Source organism: Platalea leucorodia (genome assembly GCF_965183815.1).
Source record: "Platalea leucorodia genome assembly, chromosome: 21".
NCBI lineage: Eukaryota > Metazoa > Chordata > Aves > Pelecaniformes > Threskiornithidae > Platalea > Platalea leucorodia.
Genome location: NC_138843.1, coordinates 4,744,761 through 4,762,543, shown reverse-complemented (window position 1 = coordinate 4,762,543; position 17,783 = coordinate 4,744,761). Strand labels below are relative to the sequence as shown.

The following is a 17,783-nucleotide window of genomic DNA, read 5'->3' as shown; positions in this document are numbered from 1 at the left end:
CGGCGGGGAGAGCCCGGGGGGAAGCGGGGAGAGCCCGGGGGGAAGCGGGGAGAGGCGGGAAGGTGAGGGGAGCTGCGGGGGGGGGGGGGGGGGGAGGCGAGGGGCAAGGGGAGAAACGAGAGAAGCGGAGGGGGGAAACGAGGGAGAGCGAGGGGGGAATGGGAACTGAGGGGGGAAATGAGGGAGAGCGAGGGGGAAAATGAGGGGAAATGAGGGAGACTGAGGGGGGAAATGAGGGGAAATGAGGGAGACTGAGGGGGAAATGAGGGGAAATGAGGGAGACTGAGGGGGGAAAATGAGGGGGGGAAATGGGAACTGAGAGAAAATGAGGGAGAGCGAGGGGGCAAATGAGGGGAAATGAGGGAGACTGAGGGGGAAATAAGAAAATGAGGGGAAATGAGGGAGAGCGAGGGGGGAATGGGAACTGAGGGGGGAAATGAGGGGAAATGAGGGAGACTGAGGGGGAAATGAGGGGAAATGAGGGAGACTGAGGGGGGAAAATGAGGGGGGGAAATGGGAACTGAGAGAAAATGAGGGAGAGCGAGGGGGCAAATGAGGGGAAATGAGGGAGACTGAGGGGGAAATAAGAAAATGAGGGGAAATGAGGGAGAGCGAGGGGGGAAATGGGAACTGAGGGGGGAAATGAGGGAGAGCGAGGGGGAAATGGGAACTGAGAGAAAATGAGGGAGAGCGAGGGGGGGAAATGGGAACTGAGGGGGGAAATGAGGGAGACTGAGGGGGAAATAAGAAAATGAGGGGAAATGAGGGAGAGCGAGGGGGGAATGGGAACTGAGAGAAAATGAGGGAGACTGAGGGGAAATTGAAACTGGGGGAAAATGAGGGAGACTGAGGGGGAAATGAAACTGAGAGAAAATGTGCAAGACTGAGGGGAAAAATGGGAGAAACTGCAGGGAAATGAGGGAGACCAAAGAGGAAATGGAAACTGAGAGAAAATGTGAGAGACCAAGGGGGAAATGAGGGAGACCGAGGGCAGTTGAAAGGAAACGAGGCAGAGCAAGGGAAAAATGAGGGAGAACAAGGGAGAACGAAGGAGAGCAAGGGGAAACAAGGGAGAACAGGAGAAAATGAGAGAAACTGAGGAGAAATGAGGGATAAAGAGGGAAAGGGGGGGGGTATTGAGGGAAAATGAAGAACAGTGAGGGGAAAAATGAGACCGAGGGAAGACGATGGGGGAAGAGATGGAGGGGAAGTGAGGAGAGGCTGAGGGAGAACAAGGAGAACCGAGGGCGAGCAGTGCCGCCAGCCTCCTCCCCAGCCAAGGCTCAGCCCTGCCCAGCCATTCCGGACTGCCGCGTCCGCTGTACTGGGAGCTGTGGTTTCCCTTGTTCTCAGCTCATTTGTGCAGGAAATTAATAAACGGGTGAGATTCGCCGCCGCCAGCGGCGGGGAAGCGTGGGCCGAGGGAGGGAAAAGGGGCGGGTTGGCGCGGCCGGGGCGCACAACAAGGCCCAAGCGCTTGGTCTCGGTGCCGGCCGGCGGACAGGCCCGGGAAGGGCGCCCGGGAACGGGGCGCGGGCCCGAGCCCGGCCACGCCGCAGGGCAGGAGCGCGCCGCAGCGCCGCGCCCGCCGCGGGGGAAGGCGGGGGGGCGGAGGAGGCGGCGAGGCCCCGCTCCCTCCCACCACCCGCTTGACCCAGCGCAGGCCCCGCCCCACCCCCGCCCCCTCGGCAGCCCGCCCGCCGCCGATTGGGCGTAGCGGCTGCCCATCATGCGGAGGCGGGGGAGATCGGCGGCGCCCGGGCGGAAGCCCCGCCTCCAGGCGTGAAGCGACGCGGCTATTGGCGGCGGGCGGGTGCCTCTCTGATGGCGTCGGTTTCCGGTTCCGCGGGGCGGGCGCCGGGGGGGTGGCGGGGCTGGTGCCTGTGAGTGACACACAATGAGGCGAGCGGCGGCGGCGGGGCCGTGAGGGGCCGCGACCGAGGAGGCGGCGGCGGCGGCGGCCGAGGCGGCGGGGAGGGGGGTGGGGGGGGACGGAGAGCGGCTTCGGTCGTAGAAGGGGGGGGAAGAGAGGGGGGGGAAGAGACACCCCCCCTCCCCGCCGACCGGCCAGCGAAACCGCCGCGGCGGGAGTGAGCGAGCGAGCGAGCGAGCGGGGCCCGCGGCGCTGCGCCCAGCCATGGACAATCAGGTGAGGGGAGCGGCCGCGCCGCCGTGGGGGTGGGGCCCCTCGGCCCCTCCCTTCCCCCCCCGCGGTGGGGGGCACGCGTGGGGCGGGATCGGGCCCCCCTGCACCGGTGGTGGTGCGGGGGGGGCTGTACCGGGCGCACCCCCACCTCCGTCCTGGATGAGGAGGGGGTTGATCCCCCGGTGGTGTTGGGGGGCATCGCCCCCCCTTTGGGGAGGCACACCTCCTCCCCACCCCGCACCCCCTTTTTTTGGGGGGGGTTGCTCAGCCCTCGCTCCTTCATGGGCGGCCGCGCTGCAGCCTCGCCCGCGGCGGGGGGTGGCAGCAGCATTTCCCGCAAATTCCTGCCCGGGCTTATTTACGGGGAGGGGTGGTGCCGGCATTATTACCCCCATCAGCCGCGGTGCAAAGGGTTAATGCCACCGGGAGAGTTACTACCGCGCCGGGAGGCGGTGGGAAGCCGCCTGGTAGCGGCCGGGTCGCTGCGGCGCTGCAGCGGGCGGGGATGGATGCTGGAAGTTTACCTGGGGTGATCCGGAGCAGGCTGGCTCAGGCCTTTTGTGTGCGAGTGCAGGCGAGCTGGTAACAGGTTACCTACGAGCCTGAGGTTCAGGAGGTGAGCCCCGCTATCCTTTGAATAATCAGCCAAAGGAGAGCGAATGGAAGCTGGTTATGGCTTTCAGGCAATTAGCACATCAAACAAAAACCCGGAGCAGCCTTCAGAATGTTTATTGAGAAGTTGAAAAGCAGACTCCTTTGTATTATTACAAATTGTTTGAATAGGATCCTGATTTCCCTTTGTTGAGAGACACGCTTGGAAAAAAAAAAAACCCTCCATTTTCAGTGGAGCAACTTCGGATGTTTGTTATGCTGGGAGATCTTATTTTCAAATGTGTTTCAACTTCTGGCTTAATTCGTAGCGATTGTTAATTGGACCGATATGTGAGGAGTGTAGCAAGTACAACTTTCACTCTCAGTTAAACAGTTCTCTTTTATGTTTAATTTTGTTCTCTTCCACATAATCCCATCTGTTTCTCAGCTAAAATTTCTCAGCCGTTTCAACTAGAAAGGCAAATTCTGTAGACTGACAGTCATTTGCACTTCTCTGGAGAGGGGTAGTAACTGGCAACAGTAGCACAATTTAAAGGGTAATTATGGAATCGATAACGTGAAGCTGCCGAACAGACTGGCTCAGTTGATGTGAACGCTTGTGTGAACACTGTGGGAAGTATCCCAGATAAAGCAGGCCTGCGAGCAGTCTCCTGTGCGAGCTTGGGATTTCGGCAGACGTTCTCCACATAATGCTCTTGCACCGTAGGAGAGGTTGCTGTGCTTTGAGTGAAACACACCTTGCCTCTTTTCTTATTCCTTAATACAACATGAAAGAACAGACGGCCGCGTACCTTCATTTTTAGCGCAGGAGCAAGATGGAGCCAGCGTAGATAAGCCCTAAAGCACAGAATGGGAAAAAATGGCCTGCCAAGAGAACTTGCAGGGGAAGGTAACCTGAAGAAGTGTTATAGTAAAACAGGTGAAGCAATTAATTAGCTAAGTTTGTCCCTGAGAATTGATGTGTTGGGTGGCAGCTGAAGGTATTTTGCCATAAAGATAACTGCCTGAAAGAGTGTGTTAAGGCTTATAGTGGAAATTAGAACTGGACTGCAATTTGGGAGGTCGAGCTTTGATGCCTGGTACTCTGTAGACCTCCTGTGTGATCTTTTTACAAAGAAAAGAATACTGAGATTGAGTGACTTACGCTTTCTCAGCAAGTGTTAACCATGCTCTGAAAATCACATTCCCATAAAATGCCAGGTTGGATACGCAAAATGTTTTTTGAGCGTTAATCACGGTCATACTCCTTGTTGCAGTTCGTCGATGGGAAAATGAGGGTAATGCTTTTCCTAAACGTTTGTCTAGATCTCGGGAAGCTCGCTCTTTCTATATTCATTGTCTAACATCAGGCCCTCAGTTTGGGTCTGTGTCCACCTCTAATATAGGCAATGACAAATAATGTTGCCTCTCCCAATGGTAATTGAGAACTGCCGGAAAGAACAACACGCTTATTTTCAAGTCTCAGGTGAAGACGGGAGTAAGGACTAAAAACTGCCCCCTTCTTTATAAGCTTCCAGTTGCTGAAGCTGGATTTTGTTGGGTTTAGTTTGAGATCAATGTGCTATGGGTCTGGTTTGTATAATGCATATGCACAAAATTAGTAAGTAGTCGGATACCTTAGGTGTTATTCCCTGTCTCTACAAATCTTGCCCTAAGATTTGCTTGCTTTAACTTGTGTCTGAATCACGTTTGCCTTTCCTCTGTTACATCTGTTTAATTCATTTGCTTTCTTCTGACTGTGAAGTCTGCAATAATATGTGGATCTTCACAATTAATTTAATCTCATTTTTAAGATATTTAATGGGATTTTTGTGCTTTGGGTGAGACACTGAATACACCCTCTCTGTTATTCTACGATTAGAGTAGGATTCGGGAGGGCGAATCAGAATTAGGTTATTTTAGTGTTGGGTATTGTGCGGGCATGCTATATGCAGGCTTGGTCTTTGAAAGTGCGTTAATAAAATGCGTTTAAAAGAATACAAGGAGCATCATAGCTGTATTCTAATGTATTACATATTCCAGGGAATATCATAAACCACCAATACATGATCTAATTTTTCCTGGTTTAAGATTAGTTTTCTGTCAGTGCTGTGAATTCTGTAAGCTGTGAACATCAAGTTCTGTCTCTGACACTTTCTAGAAATAAAGATTCCGCAATTAGGACTTTGCTGACAATTTAGTTGATAAGTGAGGCAGATAAACCTATCCCTCTTCTAAAGCTGTTTTCTCTGCAATGCTAATATTAGGAAGAAGATAGGTATGAAATGGTGCTAGGAGCTATTTTTATGATACCTTTTCTGTTGACAACACTGTAGTTTTTAGAATTACACTAATCTCTCTGTGGAGGCTGTTGTATTCCCCCCCGTGGTGATCTAGCGTCTTCTGTCTGTGGGGCTCAGCAGTATGCATAACATGTAAGCTGTTTCATTTCGCTTATAGTCTTACCTCTATCCTAAAACAGTGCACGGTTCAAGTAAAATTGGAGCTGGGGCACCGAGCCCAACTGCGGAAAAAGCCCACCACCGAAGGGTTTACTCATGACTGGATGGTGTTTGTCCGTGGCCCGGAGCAGTGCGACATCCAGCATTTTGTGGAAAGGGTGGTCTTTCGGCTACATGAGAGCTTCCCAAAACCCAAGCGAGGTGAGTGTATTTTTGAAGATGTATTGTTAGGTCTCCTCTGTATGAAAGAGCATTGTGCGAGCCAAGGTTGTCTTGGACTGTCACTTTTCTGTAAAATATCTCCTTAAAGAAGAACAAAATGTGCATTGCGTGCACTTCAGCTTTAACCTTTACCGTCTTTGTTTGAGGAAGGTCAGGAAGAATGGAACCTTTCTTCTGATGAAAGGGCTGGAGGTGAGGTGCTTTCTCCTCTTATTTAAGCATTAGTACATGCAGGTTCTCCAGACAGTTAGTGACAGCAGAAGATAACTCATGTTGCAAAATGGGAAAGATGGGTTCAATTTGTTAATATTCGCCAGCACAAGCTGGAAGCATGTGATTGGTGAGGGATGCTCACATACAAGGCTCGTATACATACTGGAGCATGCAGACTTGTGCATTGGTCATTAAGTAGCCGTCAGGATTCTTGCAGTTTCTAGTCTCACCTGCCAATTCAGGTAGTATTTAAGCCAGCAGAAATCAATGATGCCAAAGGGGTGGTGGTTGTTTTGCCACTGGCTGTGTGTTCCAGCTGCACATATGTGTGCAAGCGCTGTGCAGTCAGCAAGGCTGGGGAGAGCATACAAATTGTGGTGTTATTTTTGCTGGATCTGTTCATTGCTCTTTCTGACTGTGCAGCAATATGAACCTTATTCTTGGCACGGGGCAGCGGGAACACATGGTTGAGGTGGAGGAGCAGGAATTGCCCTTTTCGGCAGCAGCAAAGACTTAGATCTGCTTCAGATTGTGTAACTGCATCTGCAGCGTTATTATTATGTAGTGTTACGCGGAATGCTGGCTGCCTAAGCGTATTGCTGTAAATTACTTCGTAATGTGCATTCTCTGAAATATTTCTTTGGAAGACTGCTGGTCACGCAGGATGTCTTAGGACTACCTACTACATTGGTTATTTGTGAGAGTCCACGGTGGAAAGTAACTCAAAGGTGTTCAGCTCATAAGGATGTGAATCTAGTCTGTATGTTAATAATCTCTCCTTCGAATTGATGTAGTAAAACTGATGTATGATAAGCAAGTGCAATGCCGAGCTGAAAGCTAATTTATAGAATAAAAGTTACAATCTGCTGTGCTACAATTCTTGTCATCTGGTGTAATTACTTTATTACAAACAACTGTGTTGGGATAGTACATGGTCTTTGCTCAGTCGGTTGCTATATCATCTACCTTTAAAGAGACAGTTTTCCAATCTCTAGGTTTTGCGTGCTTTCTTAAGCTTGCTCGTAATGCCAGCTTGCTTTTGACCAAAGTGTGTCTGGGTTGTACGTAAATCGTATGGCAGACGCGTACTATTTATAGTTTTGTTTGAAGGGTTTCTTCAGATGGTTCGCTCTTACTTGGAGCAAAATCTACTGGTGAAGGTAGGCTTGTGCTGCTAGCAGATTGCTTGTGTAGTAATTTTAATTTGTTAGAATAGAGCGGCAAAGGAACAAAGGCTGCTTGGCAGATAGTCTTAAGATTCCCGCTGCCATATTGGCACTGTTCTTTGGTTTTGGGCTTTTTCCCCTTAATGATAGGGTTCTTATATGAAATTCAAGTTAAAGCAAGTCTAGAGATTTTTGTTATTTTTAGATATGCTCTTTTTTCACAGTGGAATTTTGAGTACTGCTTTCTAGCACCTTAATGATGGTAGAAGTGCTTAGAGCTGAGGATAATATATCTACATTAAAGGAAAATAGTTTGTGTGCTTTTTAGGTTTGAGGTACTGTTTCCTAATCATATTAATTACTTGGAGTTCTTTAGAGAAAGTAAAAAGATTTGCACGGAATTCCTCTAATTACTTAATTGACTTTATTTACATATATTGTAGTGCATAAATTATATGCAAGTGCATCCGGTTCCTGAGAGGGAGAATATCTGTGTTGGTCTCATGTTTCTTCTGGCAGCTGTTGCGTGTAGCTATGTCATGGGCAAAGAAATGATCCTGGAATCCTTTGAGTTGGCTGTCACCCCACTGAAATGCAGCGGTAGATGATAGGAAGGATTCGGTAGCATGAAGATACAACAGGTAGCGGGATGGGGGAACTGAGGCAGGAAGCACGTAGATTAATTTCTTAGAAGCGATTAACTTTTGTAATCGATGTTTCTGCAGTAGGCAGCGCTGTGACCTTAGCGGCAAGCTATTTAACCTTTCTCCGTTTCCTTGTATGTGAAGTAAATAGCAGCGCTTACCTGCCCTTCAGGTTTGCTACGAGGTTTGGATGAAGCACCTTGTAGTATGGCTGTTACGTAATTATGAAGATTGAGCATTGCAGGAGAGCGTTTCAAAGGAAAAAAAAAAATATCCGCTCGCACGGTGTAGTGTTTTGATTAATAAATGTTGGCATCAAAGTAAATTTTACCTTTCTGTACTGTTCAAATTCCCACCCTTCGGGTCTTCGCCTTTTTTTTCAGGACAGCTTTAACTGGCAGTTTGCATTGTTGTGGAACAGCACAGAAATGTAATTGTATCTCACTGCAAAAGCGGGGGGAAGAATCTCACTGAGACTCTGGCATGGCGTGTTTTATGTTTCCTTTCCATGGGAGGAGCTAAGAACAGATTTTCATGTTCTTAACTAAGCTCGTGACCACCATCTTATTTTGTTTTTTCCACAAAGGTCAGGGTTTTAAATGTGTCCTGAGTTCTCAGAGGCCCATTTCTCATCCTGCAACTCCTTTTTGGCTCAGATTAAGTTGCATTATATTCAAAGTTAACATTTGTTTGTTCTCTTTTCAGTGTGCAAGGAGCCCCCTTACAAAGTGGAAGAGTCTGGCTACGCAGGCTTCATTATGCCCATTGAAGTGTACTTCAAAAATAAGGTAGAATCTGATTTCTGGTCTTCTAATTGTTTTGAGCTGTGCCAGAGCCCGAAACTGCCTGACAGAAAGACTCTAAATTATGTGACTGTTTTATGTGTGTGTTTTTTATTAGTCTAATAAATAGAATTTAACTGGGAGTTGCAAGCTCCTGCCAGACTTCAAAAGAAAGCTTTTGGCAGAAATGGAATTGTATAGAAAGGTAATATCAGGACAGTGTGATGGTCCTAGAGATTCTGAACAGAGGTTGTACCACGGGTAACAAGCTTCTCTAGCATGGATAATATTAAAGCGGTTTAAAATATTTTATGCAAAGGGAAGTAAATAAACATAAACTACTGATTTTATAAACGTTTGTAAATACTGTGTTGATGGGCAATATATTAAAAAAAAATCCATTTTTTATTTGCAATCTTATTGCATTAGCTGTACAGGTATAAAATTTGTATAGGCCCAAGACAAAGATTTGCATATATAGGACAGGTATTTACAGCTAAAAATATTGTCCTTCTGATGCAGTACTCTTCCAAAAAGAAAACACTAAATATTTTAAATCTTAAGATGTGTTGCCAACAAGTATACAAAAGTTAAAATTTGGGATTTATTGCTTGCTTTAAGTCTTACCGCAGAGGTCGCGTGCTACATGGCTTGAAGAAGGTTATGAAAACAGAGATTTGGGCACTTGTGTTCGTGTTAAGTCAGTTAAACTGTTTTGTTAAACATGAATACCGAATCTTCCTGGATTTGATTACTACTTAAATAAAATTTAAAAAATGCTCTGCCTGTTATCCCTAAGAGGGAACCTAGATAAACCAAAATTTGACCATTAAGCCGCATCATTTATAATGTATGCTCTCACCCCTACCTCCCTCAACCCTCCAAGCACAAGCCGTTACCCCAGGTTTTGTTGACAGCAGACCACATACAACAACCTAATTCGCTTTAGCTTCGCAGCATCCCTTCCATCGTACCTCCCACAAACGTATCCGTCTATCGTTTCCTTCTCACCCCAGTCTAGCACAGAATACTCTCCTGGCAGTGTCATTTGTGAGTAATTACTGTTTCAGTTTGGTTTTTTTGGCCTACCGCATTGCTCTTACCCCACTTTATGAGTCTGAGTAATAAGCCAAATAATGAGACTGAACCACAAGAAGATTTGTCTTCTAAACCTGGGAACGTTTTGCCCACAACTTTCTTTTGGGTGGGTGGGGTGAGCCAAAAGGATGTGAAGAGAAATGGCAGTTAGAGGGCAGGGGACGAAAGTTGTTGATAGAAGCAACTTTTTTGGCAAACACTGAAAACTACGACTTGACTGCAGGAAAAAAACCTCAAAAGCTTAAAAGTAGTTTGTCTTCTGGTGGCTTTTCTGAGGTTTTGGATGGAAGTCAGGAAACTCTTTATCTGCACTGTATGTTGGCTTAATTCAGGTTCAAAATCTACCTTTACGTTCCTGACCAAAAAATGTCATCTCCACACCGACTTCTTGTGAGGGGAATCTCGAATGACTGTGATGGGTGAACTATGTTTTGTTTCTACTCTTACCTTTTATTTTTCCTTCCTTCCTTCCTTCCCCCAGTCTTTCCTCACACTTGCCTTTTCCCTGCAGGTCTCCGATGGCTTTGTCTTTCACAAGTCCTCAGATCTTTCTCATTTCTGCCTCTCCTGTATTTTTTTGTAGGTGCACTTGTTAGCAATGACTGTCATCTGCATTTGTATGAGTTCTTTCTCGCTCTCCTTTATATTCATATGCTCCTCACAGAATATGGAACCGGCAGCTTTTCTGAGTATGGCTTGGTTTCACACCCACAGGGGTCATCGCTTCTCATTGTTTCTATAAACACGTGACTGCATACTTGCTCTTTCTAGCGTTAGGGGTAGGGTGGCTTTTATAAATAAGGGAAATAGGTGGTCTCTTCTTAGTGGAAACAATGGAAGTAGCAGTTAGTTTAGGAGAAGGCTGTCTGGTTTTGGCATTTTGGTCTTCAGAAAGATGAAAAATAAATAGGAAAACAGTTTTAGTTGCAGACTTGTTTTCAAAAATACGAATCTTCAAAATACTCATCTTCGCCCTGCTTTTTAGATGCATGCATTGTGGAGAAGTTCTTTTCCACTTTTAAGCTGACTGATAAATTGACTAATTAAGCAGTTACAGACAGCACCTCCCATTATTAAATTGGGGCAAGTGGTGGTTGAGGGAAGACGTGATCGCTTCTGTCTTTCAGCGCATCATTTGAACAGAGACACGTTCCCAGGTTCAACCGTGAACTTGAAATACGTGAGCTACGCTGAAGTTGTCTGACATTTGCTTTTGCTGCTTAAAAGTAATTTTTCCATCCTTATGTCAGCAAATGTTCTATACTCTGCACATTTGGAAGTTAAGCACGGTACTGATGATTGCTGGAAGCTTAGAAGCTGCTTGACGATGTGAGGAATTTGGCTCCTTTGACCGCTATTGCCCGGCGATAATGCCGTCTTGAAATATTAAGAGCTATGATTATTTTCAGTAAGTGGAGTTGAAGGAAATGTGAGAGGTAAATACTTCTGCAGAGACAGAAATGCAAAGACAAAAGATAAGCCAAGGCTGGGATATAGTAGAAATGAAGAAGATTGGGAAAGAGGAGGAATGGCAAAGGCTTAGAACACAGCCTATTTTCTCCTGCATTAAAGAATGTGACATTAAAGCACCAAATAAATAAGTCTTTGCTACTTCGAGACCATATGCTCACTCTGATCTGTGTAAACCTGTTGACACTGGTGGGGATCAGCTGTTGTGTGTAGAGCATATATTGTTCTGAATTTGCCTGAATTGATTCCAGCATTTGGGACTCATCCTTGAATAACTCTTTTCAAGTAGATGTTACGGATTGATTCTGGGATTGGGTAGAAAGCGCTGGTTGGTAGGTGGCTGGGCAGGAGGAGTCGGGTGGGTCTTTCTGGCCATATGCTCCCTGCATTCTAGCACGTTTTTGTTGCTGTGCGTCCTGTCAGTTGAAACAAGAGTTGCAAAGGCTTTGGGATTTGTTTATCGATGCATGTTTAGCTTTGTAAAGGTGAGAGGAGAGAGGATTTGAAGAGGGAGTGAACTGCTCTGTGGAGGCTGATCTTTGCCATGGTTGGCTGAAATTTTTTTTTCCACAGTTTAAGCTTCCTTCTTAGCCATTTCCTTTCCCTGTTCTAATTTGTTACTAGAATGATAAATAGTGGTTGTCAGAGCCAGTGTACTCTTTGCTTTGGCTAAAGAAACACGAGCCTGTTCACTGCTAAGGAACAGTTTTACTAAGACTGACTTAAGAACGGTTTTAATGAACTTGATCAGGGATTTTTGTTTGGGCAACTTTGCATAAAACTGCCCGTGAACTCTTTGTGCTGGAGTACTCTCTTTTTGTTACTGTTGTTGGCTGTTGGGAGTAGCAGTCAGTGCTCTTGGCCCTGCTGAAGCTTTTGGTGCCTTTCTGTCAGACAGGGGAGTGTCAGCAGAGTGTTAAAAAAGGCGCAAGAGCCTGTTGTTATCCTCTACAAACATAGCTATGCCTTGTTGGCATGTGTTGGTCCTTCCTGTGCTGTAATTCAGTTCCTCAGTAAGTGCGTGCTCTCTCAGTCTTGTCATATGAATTACAGAATATGTATTTTGCGTCTTGCTGGGAACCTGGACGGTTTGTTTATCTGAGCTTTCCAGAGAGCTGCAGTGGCCTGTATAGAGCCCAGGACTTGCAGTCGCGTTTGATATTGGTGGCCTGCTAGAGCCTTTGCTTCTGTAACTGAACCAGAAAAACAAATGGCAGGGTCTCAGTAGGTCGAATGATGAAGCGTTTGAAAGCACAGTTGACTAATGATAGTGGATCATTTGGGATTGTTGGACTGAAAATGTTAGTATGCTATTTTTATTTTTAAATCCTTTGTGTTCCTATAATGAGGGCTGCTGTTAGTGGCTTCTGGTGCTTGAATCAATACAAACTGGGCACAATAAATGCATTGCTGTTTTTCTGCTGCTCTTCCCCTTCCCTCCCCCCCACTCAATTTCAACAGTCTTGAGGCTTTTTTCATGGCCTTATTGTTGTCTCCAAATACATCTCTTCTAGCGGCATATGGTGTAATCCGGAGACTGTAACACAGGTATGACTTTGGTATTCAGCCCCTGTTACATTTTTTGCATCCTAATCAAATCAGATGAATCCTCCCCCCTCCAACAAAAGCTAAAGGTCTGGTATCCTTCCATGCTATTCTGATATAAGGCAGATGATATTAATGCAACATGGATAAGATGTTGTATTAAAGTCTCTTTAAAGATACTACCTCCCAGTTTCACTGCTAGAGATAAAAGGCTTCCAGTATTTACATAATGGATACATGTAACGTAGGCTTTTTCTATTAGTGAAAAGGGAGATAAGCAAAGAAAGCAGAGAAATCCGTTTGATTTTTCCGGTTAGGTTCAAAATAAAATCATGCATATTTTACCCCTTCTGCCGTATTTATAGGTGTGATATATAAAATACATAGAAAAATATTAGAGAAGGGAAAAATGATCTGTGTTTCAAAGTGGGAACTCAGTGGAGACATTGGACGTGGGGTGCACATGCGGCAGGGAAGGTGAAACTGGGGGTTGGTCAGAGCTGCGCGGCAGGGCTGCGCCGTCAGGAAGGTATTGGCTTGTGAAATACTGCTAAGGAAGGGTGCTGAAGAGGCCGTGTTTGCATGCGACATTTGATTTTATTTAACAAATTGCTGTGTTACTGGGGCAGAGTCTGCACAGGTTTGAGGAAAGGACGACTAGATTTAACCTGTTCATATTTATTCAGTGTTGCTGAAAGTTGTGGAGGGAGGGGTAAAGCTTGTCATTTTGGCTAGCCTTTAAGTGGAAGCATTTGTTGCTCACATTTTTTAGGTCTGTTCTGTATTGTCTTACCAAACCTGCAGCGCTTTCTTTTGTGCTGCTGCTGAATGGTGAATCTTTTTTTTTTTTTTTTTAATCATTTTCTGTCCTAAATTAATATGTGTTATCAGTTTACCCATTCTTCTATCTGAGCAGACTGTTTTCCTGGCCAAAACACCTGGGCTGTGTGTGTTTCAGTAGCCGTTCAGTGTGGCGCATTGATAGGCATCTCCCTATGCTGAATAGGTCGCAGTGCCTGGCAAGGAAGCGTTGTCGAACGTAGCAGCTTTACTAGCCATACCAGCATCATATATCATGTATTTATAAGAGCTAGTAGACTATTAAATGCTTGGCTTTGAGCAGTGAGTATATTTTCCTAATTTTCAAACAAAGTAATAGGCTTCAGATGGGGGAGAGTTCCAAAATGCTGTTCTCTGCTATTTTAGTTAACCCTGTAGAATCTCATAAAAGATAAGGGTGTTCCATGGACTCGTTAGCCGAGTGTAACATAAGGCTACTTGCTTCAAAAAATGAATATTGGGCTATTCAGTTTTAAATATCCTGTCTCTAAGCGGGGTGGAAGACTAGTCAAACGGGTTGTACGAGCCTGGAAAGGGGGTTTCGTTTATACAGACGTTATGAACCGGTCACGGATAAATGACTCTGTCAGGCTGGATCTATGGCAAAAGGGAAGTAGTGTTAGATGTTATAGTTATTGAATAACCATGAGTCTGCTTCCTTGGTGTGCTAGATTTTTGTAGATAATTTTGTTTTATGGCTTTCTAAAAGTGATTTATGAGCTTTATGCGCACGCTACCAGTGAAATTCTTTTGATTTGTGTTTAAGTGGCAAAGGGCACACCCTGCCTTAAAAACAGGACAAGGAAATTTTAACAAAAGACTTTGAAAAATTCCTCCTCTTACGAAAAGTGCCAAAAGAACTTTAACCCATTACTTCAGAACTCGGAAGAAAAATGAAGCAACTTCGGTGTTTGTAAGAGTGCAGTGGGGACGGGAAGCTGGAAAACAGTAAAAATTAAGCGTAACGTACTCGGCTTTGGAGGCTGGAGGTGGACTGGGGGGATTCACAGCAAATGAAGCTTGGTGCTAGCTTTGTGGTACGCACTCCTAGTTGAATTCTGTGGAATCGTGAGATTTAAGGGGCAGGTATAAACTGAGGTTCTAAGGTGGCTTGCTCAGAGATGCCATATCAGGTTAACCATTTCGTCTGCAAATTGAGCATTGAATTTTAATCTGAATAACAGCAATATCTCCCAGTTAGAAATGGAGGTGATCCATCCTTTCTAAAGCCTTTCTTGGCAGTAAGGCCCTTTAGAAAAGCTTATGGTCTCAGAGAGCAATAAAATACCCACAGAAAGTAAGCCTCTCCCCTTTTCAGTTTTACTTGTTGGCATCAAGGGTTTAGTATCAGGAGGTGGAATCATCTAAGAGTAAAGCTTGGCTTGCCCATGTAGTTGCTACTCAAGCAGGAGTATGTTGCAGTATGAGAACAGACTGCCTGGACCTAATTTCGTAGGGTGAAGAAGTACCTACGCTCCGTTGCAGCTCCAAGCAGCAGGGTGTGTAGATCCCAAGATGTTATTTCGAAAGGCTTTGAAGTGTGGCACCGTGGATTCAGTGGGGCTTTCCATTTAAAGTTAGAGGATGTGTAGGTCCAGGTCAATTGAGAGAGATTTTCCTTGGTTTTCTTTTTTTTTTTTCCTTTCCTTCTTTCCCGTGCCCGCCCCCCCTCCCCTTGGTGGTTGTTTGGAGGGAAGAACCTTTTAGGGAGGACCAGATGGGTTAAGCTTTGGAGTGTCTTGAGCTGTAATCATTAGCTGTCAGCGAAGGCAGTAAAGGAAAGAATGTTTATTTGCAGCTTTTTGCTTTGAGACTTTTGTACGCCTTCTTTTAGGAGTGCTGTAATCTTAACTATTCACTTGGGTGGGGGGTTTCTGACGGCCGGAGACAATACAAAGGATATTTTAATGATCATGGTACTTGGCTAGGGCTCGGTTCCCAGGGCAGTCGTGATCTCTGAGTTGGAGAAAAATCACATTGAAAAATTGTCTTAATTTTACAAAAAGTGGAAGCTTGTCAACAGAGGTACGATAAATATTTGGGAGGTTCTCTGATGCTTTTGAGACTCTCTAAAAAATAGGAGGGAAATTAATCTGCTGCCCCTCTCCTGCTCTGAAAGCGAACAGGCAAATGACAAAGCAGAGCTCTGACAATGTAATGGCATAACAGCTTTTGACTAAAGCTTTCTTTTGCTGATATATCCAAGATCAGTTTATTCTATGTTGTAAACTAGGAAAAGCATTTTAGAAACGGTTCTTAGGCCACATTTGGATTTCTCTTCATCCTTCATTTAAGTTTATTAGACTTTGAGGGACCCTCTACAGCTGCTGTTTGAACTCCAGCGTAAGCACGCACATGCAGAGCTCACTAATGATTCCGTTAATGAGAGTGGTTGTAGCAAAAGAGGAAAATGACAATGCAGTGTATTTTGCAAGTGTTTTTCTTCTTCTTCCCATTCATCTGTTTCAGTAGACATTGAACCCTTTCAAGTGTGCGTGGATTCTTCAGGACTTTTCCAAAAGAGGGTCTGAAGACCCTCGTGTTGGTAGCACGTCCTTGCTTTTAACAAGTGAGACTCTTCTATTTTATGTGTCTGCTTAGATGTCTGCCTTCCCCTGTTTGGGGAGTCAGGACCCAAGAACTTGACTCCCAGGTGGGCATAGGGTACTGATTTTGATGTAAACCAGGGGTGACTACCATACTTCTTATTATTAGAGGTACAGTTTGTACAAGAAATGGCTTCTTTAGCGACGTTAGTATCCACCAAGCAAACAGCAGGAATCAGTGTGGTCTGAAGCTGTTTGACGCTTCAACCTATTTTCAGCAAATCTAATGGCTTGGGCTAGAAGCCTGCGGCGTCTGTTCCCGTACAACAATGCAACTACACCAGGAAATCGAGCTGCTGGATATGAATTGTGGAAAAGACTGCTGTGCAGCCGCTTGATGTTGCGCATTGAATGAGGCATGTGGGATGCATTCATGTAAATACTGAACGTACTGTAAGGCTCTGTGTGGTTTGCAGGAGAGTCTCTTTTGCCACATTTTGAGTTTTCATCTTGAAATGCAGAATGCAAGATAATATCGGGAAATGTCACCTCGATATTTGTAATATACAAGCAGGATGCAATATTTGCAATTTCAAAAAAAGGAAGAGATTTCTTCCACTCTGTACTGCAAATGCAGAGTGTTTGCTGTGCTTCTGCAGCAGGTGGAACAAAACCAGTGAGGCGCAGATGATCCCCAACATGCATACAAACTCCAGATTTCTTCAGTGAAAGTGCCCTTGGAAAGTTCAAAAGCCTAGGATATCTTCCCATTCAGCCCCTGCAATATGAATATTAAAAAGGATTTTACAAAACGAGTCATCCTTTTACCATTGCGTTTAATCTTTTCTCAGTACCCGCAGAAATCCTGTGAGTTCAGAAGTTGTTCCTTCTCTAAATAAAGGATTATGCTTTTCTTAATATTGATACTTACAGTTCAGTTGCTTCCCAAAGGAGATAGGACCTGAATTTCAGTGAAAACAGAATAGTGGATAAAGCTTGTGAATCTGCTTTCCTAGGAAGACTTGAACAGCTTTAAACAGACAATTGTCAGGCAGTATCCTTGTCCGTGCATTGCTTTTGCAGTGAAAAGCCATGCGTGAGTTTCTGATGAACGGTATGGTAACTTCAGGCACTTTAGGCACAAATAGTTTAAGTTCTAGCTCTCTGATCTCATGATGAAAAACTCTGTGAACGCAACACTTAGTGGTTTATTTGGGATTTTCAGGAGTGAGTGTTTGAATCCTCTGCCTTATTGTGCTTGCCAAGCTTCTTCCGTTTTCCCAAAGTCTGTCTTCTTTTTAGGAGGAGCCGAAAAAGGTTTGTTTCACATACGACCTGTTCTTAAATTTGGAGGGAAATCCACCTGTGAACCACCTTCGTTGTGAGAAACTGACTTTCAACAACCCCACCAAGGAATTCAGACGCAAGCTCATTAGGGCTGGAGGGGTAAGTGCCGGGGGATTGGAGATTTGAAGAGCTTCTGCTAAAATGTGTAGTGATCTTGTTTGGCTCTGGGGTTCCTTTTCAGCTGCAGCCCAGCAGGCTGCAGTTTTCTGTGTTCATCTAAAGGATGACCCAGCCAGTTTTTACTCCTGGTTATACGACTGCAGCACTTGAAGCAGAACTAAACCATTGCTTGTGTGATTGGTGGTACTTCATTTTCAATTTAAATGTGACCATTAATATCAAAGCACTAAAACCCCTCTGGAAATGGAAATCTTCTGTGGATGTTGCACGCTGTCCATCAGGCAGTTACAGTTATCTGTGACCTTCCTACTGTCGTGAGCTGTATCAGTATAGAAGAGGGAGAGGCTTCCAGTGTGTTCCTTACTCATTTTTGCCACAGGAGAGCTTAATACTTAGCACTTCCTGGTCAATAGATGTCCCCTAAACCTGAGGTCGGCTGCTTGTGGCTTAGATAATAAAAAAATTAAGGAAAAGCGTTAGAATTTAGAGTGAAAATGGGCGTGGGAGGGAAAACCCAGATACACTCCTGAAGGCACAATAAGATACGGGTCGCTACAGTGGATGAACTCTTACTACTGGGAAAGTAATATG

General features: G+C 45.2%; 1 protein-coding gene across 3 annotated transcripts in view; it reads left to right on the top strand.

Moving 5' to 3' along the window:
* Window positions 1-2,000: 2,000 nt before the first annotated feature.
* Window positions 2,001-17,783, top strand: part of MLLT1 (MLLT1 super elongation complex subunit) — a 32,541-nt gene continuing 16,758 nt past the window's right edge. For all 3 annotated transcript variants that reach the window (XR_014230276.1, XR_014230277.1, XM_082330987.1), the window contains exons 1-4: window positions 2,001-2,149; window positions 5,220-5,400; window positions 8,150-8,232; window positions 17,028-17,171. Coding sequence is in view for 1 of the 3 variants with exons in the window: in XM_082330987.1 (XP_082187113.1) it covers window positions 2,138-2,149; window positions 5,220-5,400; window positions 8,150-8,232; window positions 17,028-17,171 (420 nt within the window). In the remaining 2 variants the exon portion in view is untranslated. The remainder of the gene's footprint in view (window positions 2,150-5,219; window positions 5,401-8,149; window positions 8,233-17,027; window positions 17,172-17,783) is intronic.